This window comes from Pelodiscus sinensis, chromosome 21 (assembly GCF_049634645.1).
Source record: "Pelodiscus sinensis isolate JC-2024 chromosome 21, ASM4963464v1, whole genome shotgun sequence".
NCBI lineage: Eukaryota > Metazoa > Chordata > Testudines > Trionychidae > Pelodiscus > Pelodiscus sinensis.
The window spans coordinates 23,981,666-23,986,128 of NC_134731.1; the positions used below are offsets into that span (position 1 = coordinate 23,981,666).

The 4,463-nt window shown below is 56.4% G+C and overlaps 1 protein-coding gene across 2 annotated transcripts in view; it reads right to left on the reverse strand.

The window, feature by feature from the left end:
* RCC1L (RCC1 like) overlaps positions 1–2,020 on the reverse strand; it is a 36,082-nt gene extending 34,062 nt beyond the window's left edge. Inside the window, exons 1-2 of one of the 2 annotated variants that reach the window (XM_075904285.1) lie at positions 1,344–2,020; positions 845–1,172 (exon numbers count right to left, since the gene is read on the reverse strand). In XM_075904285.1, the coding sequence (XP_075760400.1) occupies positions 845–1,172; positions 1,344–1,924 (909 nt within the window). In that variant the 5' untranslated portion in view covers positions 1,925–2,020. The remainder of the gene's footprint in view (positions 1–844; positions 1,173–1,343) is intronic. The other variant, XM_075904286.1, reaches the window with a different exon arrangement.
* Positions 2,021–4,463: the final 2,443 nt, after the last annotated feature.

Sequence of the window (4,463 nt, forward strand, 5' to 3'; positions counted from 1 at the left end):
GATCAATCCTTTTTGGAAAACTGAAGCTTATTTGATTTTATTAACTTACCAATTAAATCCCTGCTGGAACCCTCTAAGTACTATCAGCAGGGTTCAACAAATTATACAATTTACTCGCCCATGGTGAATAGATTGTAACCCGGAAGAGCCGGGTTCGGGCGATCTGCGCGTACGCAGATTGCCAGACAGCACAGCACGGCTGGCGAGCCCTGACTATCAGCATGTAAATAAGAGATTATTAGAGACTATAATGAACCATAATTATGGTGACACAAACTCTCCATCAGGACACTGACCCAGCTATGCTACCCAGCAGCAACAGAATCAAAGTAAAGCTGTTAAATTAATCCCCAAAAGCTTCATCCCATCAGTCTTATACATTGAGATATACCCACTGATTTTATAGCATTTAAAGGAAGTTTTTAAAGTCAAATTCTAACGAATGTTACTCTGCATTTTTCAACATAACATTTAAAATCTCATACCTAGTTATTGTGTTCATTCAAGTGGCTGAGACTCCTGCTACACTGAGCTAACATTTCCCAGTTTTTTTACCTTAGAGGTGAAGCATCTCAATAAAACACAGAAAAAATCCTCATCCTCAGAGGAAAATGTTGTAAATACTTCTTAAAATAAAGCCCTCTGGAAAAAAAAAATCAGAGCTGGGCCTAAACAAAGTGATTACATCAAAGCTTTGGGAAAATTCTGGTGCTAACGTTGCACCTTTAACCAAAACATTTGAGATTATGGAGAAGAGACAGGATCTGAATATTGGCTCCATCTCCACCCCAAAGCAGCGTCCTTCCAATAGAACTTAATGGGTCTCCCAGCGCTTTTCACTCACCTTCTCAACAGTGTCCAGACGGTAGGGTGTGGGCTGTATCCTCCGGCTCTTTTTCCAGCCTGCATCAGGCTTAACAAAGCTGGGGATCCCCAGGGCTCCAGCATGACAGAAACCCCAGACAAACACCCGCTCCTTCCGCTTGGCCTGCTTCCCCACATACTGAAACACCGGGGCAGAGTCCTCAGCTTCTCTCAATTCCCGGCTGCTCCTGGTCCGGGCTACCTTGGCAAAGCCTCTGGAGAGGCCCTGCAGTGGCAGCTCCCGTGGGGGCCCCAACAGCCCCCTTTGGGGCAGCAACTCCTGCAGGGCTACCAGGGCCCCCCCAGACCTCCCCTGGGGGCCCAGAACGTGCAGCCCCCTCAGACCCACCAGGGCCCCCCCAGACCTCTCCTGGGGGCCCAGAACGTGCAGCCCCCTCAGACCCACCAGGGCCCCCCCAGACCTCTCCTGGGGGCCAAGAACGTGCAGCCCCCTCAGACCCACCAGGGCCCCCCCAGACCTCTCCTGGGGGCCAAGAACATGCAGCCCCCTCAGACCCACCAGGGCCCCCCCAGACCTCCCCTGGGGGCCAAGAACATGCAGCCCCCTCAGACCCACCAGGGCCCCCCCAGACCTGCCCTGGGGGCCCAGAACGTGCAGCCCCCTCAGACCCCCCAGGACCCCCCCAGACCTCCCCTGGGGGCCCAGAACGTGCAGCCCCCTCAGACCCCCCAGGACCCCCCCAGACCTGCCCTGGGGGCCCAGAACGTGCAGCCCCCTCAGACCCACCAGGGCCCCCCCAGACCTCCCCTGGGGGCCCAGAACGTGCAGCCCCCTCAGACCCCCCAGGACCCCCCCAGACCTGCCCTGGGGGCCCAGAACGTGCAGCCCCCTCAGACCCACCAGGGCCCCCAATAATCCCCTCTGGGGCGGCAGCCCCCGCGAGCTTCCCAGGGCCCCCCCAGGGCTCCTCGGGGCCCCCAGCTCAGGCCGCCCCCGCTGACCCACCAGGGCCCCCCCGGGAAGCTCCCGCCTTCGCAAGCCCCGCTGGGGCGCCAGGGGCCTCCGGCTGCCCGCGCGGAGCAGCAGAGCCGGGGACATGGTGCCAGCGGAGCCCGGCCCGCTCCCCGCTACGCCGGCAGCGCCCCGAGCGCGGGAGCCGCCATCTTGGCGACCCTTCCCCCCCGACCTCCGCGGCGCACGCGCCGGAGAACCAGCGGCAGGTCACGTGTGCGGCGGCCATGACAGTCGAGGCACGCTCGGCGGCCCGGCCGAGGCGCGCCACGTCTCGCGCGATTTGCGATTTAAAGGGGCAATGCCCAAAGTGAGGGTGGACCTGCAGAGGAGCCAGAAAAGCCTCCCGCAGGGCCCGCCTGCGCCATCCAACCCCATCCTTGGCTCCTGGCTGGGATGGCGCGGGCCCCGCTGCGCCAGCCCCCTCTCCGGTGGGAGCCTGGCACGGCCACATGGCCGCAGCTGGCAGCGCGCCTGCCATGGCGGGAGACAGGAAGCTGGACCAGCTGCCCCTAGGCCCACCTGCCCAGCCCCCGCCCTAGGGCTGCCAGGTGTCCGCTTTTCTGCCGGACCGTCCGGTATTTGCACCCTCTGTCCGGTAGAAAAAATCAGAAAATACCAGACACGTGCAGCGACCGGTATTTCCTGGATTCCCGGCTGGGCGCCGGGCGGAAGCCTGTCGGGGGCGGGGGAGTGACCGGGAGGCGGGGCGCAATTGGTGCTGGGAGCCCTCTGGTCGCGTGCAAAAGCCAGGCAGGGCAGGGCAGTGGCCAGGACTCCCAGCCACTCCCCCCGCCTGGCTTCTGCTCCTAACCAGAGGCTCCCAGCGCCAATTGCAGCCCCACCTCCCAGCTGGGAGCCTCTAGTTGCCTGCAGAAGCTGGACAAGGCGGGAGTGACTTCCAGGCATTCCCTCGCCCCCGCCCGGCTTCTACCAGGAACTAGAGGGAGTGCCTGCAGGGGGCGCAGCCTGTTGGGCTGCGGCCAGTGGCCGCCCCACCCCCCCCGCCAGCTCTGCTTCCTGCCCCCCTTCCTCTGGCCCCCCCAATCCAGCTCCTCCGGCCCCCGATCTCCCCCAGCTCTGCTTCCTGCCCCCCTTCCTCCGGCCCCCCCTCCTCCTGTCCAGCCTTCCTGGCCCCCGATCTCCCTCCAGCTCTGCTTCCTGCCCCCCCTTCCTCCCAGCCAGCCCCGCAGCCCCCGACCCTCCCCACCCGCCCCACCTTCTCCCGACCAGTCCTTCCCTCCCTCCCCCGCCCATGATCAAGTGTGTGCAGTATTTTTTTGGGGGGTCTACCTAATAACCCTACGCCCCACATCCCATCTTCTCCCCTCTCCAGCCTACGGCTCTTTGCTTAATTGCCACGTACAGTGGCTGTGGCGTAACTGCATCTGCGGCTGTCCTGCTCCCCAGACGCTCCCTCGCCCCCGCGCTTTCCCCTTGTCCTGTTCAGTCCCATCTCTCTTTGCCCAGCAGGGTGATGCCAAGGCAGCTCAGAAGAAGATGCGGAAGACGAAAAACCACTGAATTCAGACTGAAAATACAGGTTCCGAACAAGAGAATTTTCTGGACCGTGGGAGGTCAATATTGTCTAGCAGCAGTACCTACACTTCCACTGCTTACTGTGCCGTTAGAAGACATTTAGGGGTAAATTAGAGGTAAATAACAGCACAGAACACTGAGGGCTAGGACTGGTGTAAACAAACTTTATGGAACCACAGGAAACTTGGCCACGTCCCTGAAAAGCGGACATCTAGCTAACTAAAATCATTCTGGATGACGGATGTTTCTGAAGGAGAGACTTCTGGATTAGAGAGGTTCAACCTGTACTTGGAAAGTTCCTATTGACTCGCTGTCAGCCACACATAACCCGGGGAGAAAAGGATCTACATACTTACACTGTAAGCTCAGCAGCGCAGGCACTGTCTTTTTGTTATATGCATAAACCAAATCTATCACATTAACTTCCCCAACCCTTAATGTAAATGCTAGAATGTAGTTTTGCCAACTTGCACCAATTTCTCATAAGACTCAATATTTGGTGTTTTTCTCAAATCTCCAGCTCCTCAAATCATATGATTGAATGAGAATCTCCACTTCCATTTAAAACGGCCGAGTAAGTTTTTAGGGTTCATGGCTGCATAGAAAAGCTTTAAAAAAAATCAAGGCCTCAAAAAGTAAAAGGCAAACTAAAAAAATCTCAACTTTGTTTCATTAAAATCTCATGATTTTAAAGCAATCTGGTGCTTTTCGGGGGGTTCACTGACTGTTTTAAACATTTGATAAAATAAGAAATAGTCTCTTCTCCTTTCTGGTCTCCCACTAGAAGGCAGACGTGAGCCAAATGTTATTAAAGGACAACAGCCATTGGACACTTCCCAAAAATTATCAGTTACACTTGCAATCATAGATTACTACCCTAGATTGCCAGAGTGGATTTCCTCTTTGACATTAACATCTTTTGCAAGAAGCCCTTGATAAACATTCTGTGCAATAGTCACTATGTGCTGGGAACTGTTTGTCAGGATTTCTTCAGCAGCTTTCTTTAACAGCTCTTGCAATAGGCAACACATCTTTTGTTGAGGATGCAGTACATCTTGGCGGAAGGAGAGAGACTGCAATTCAGTAG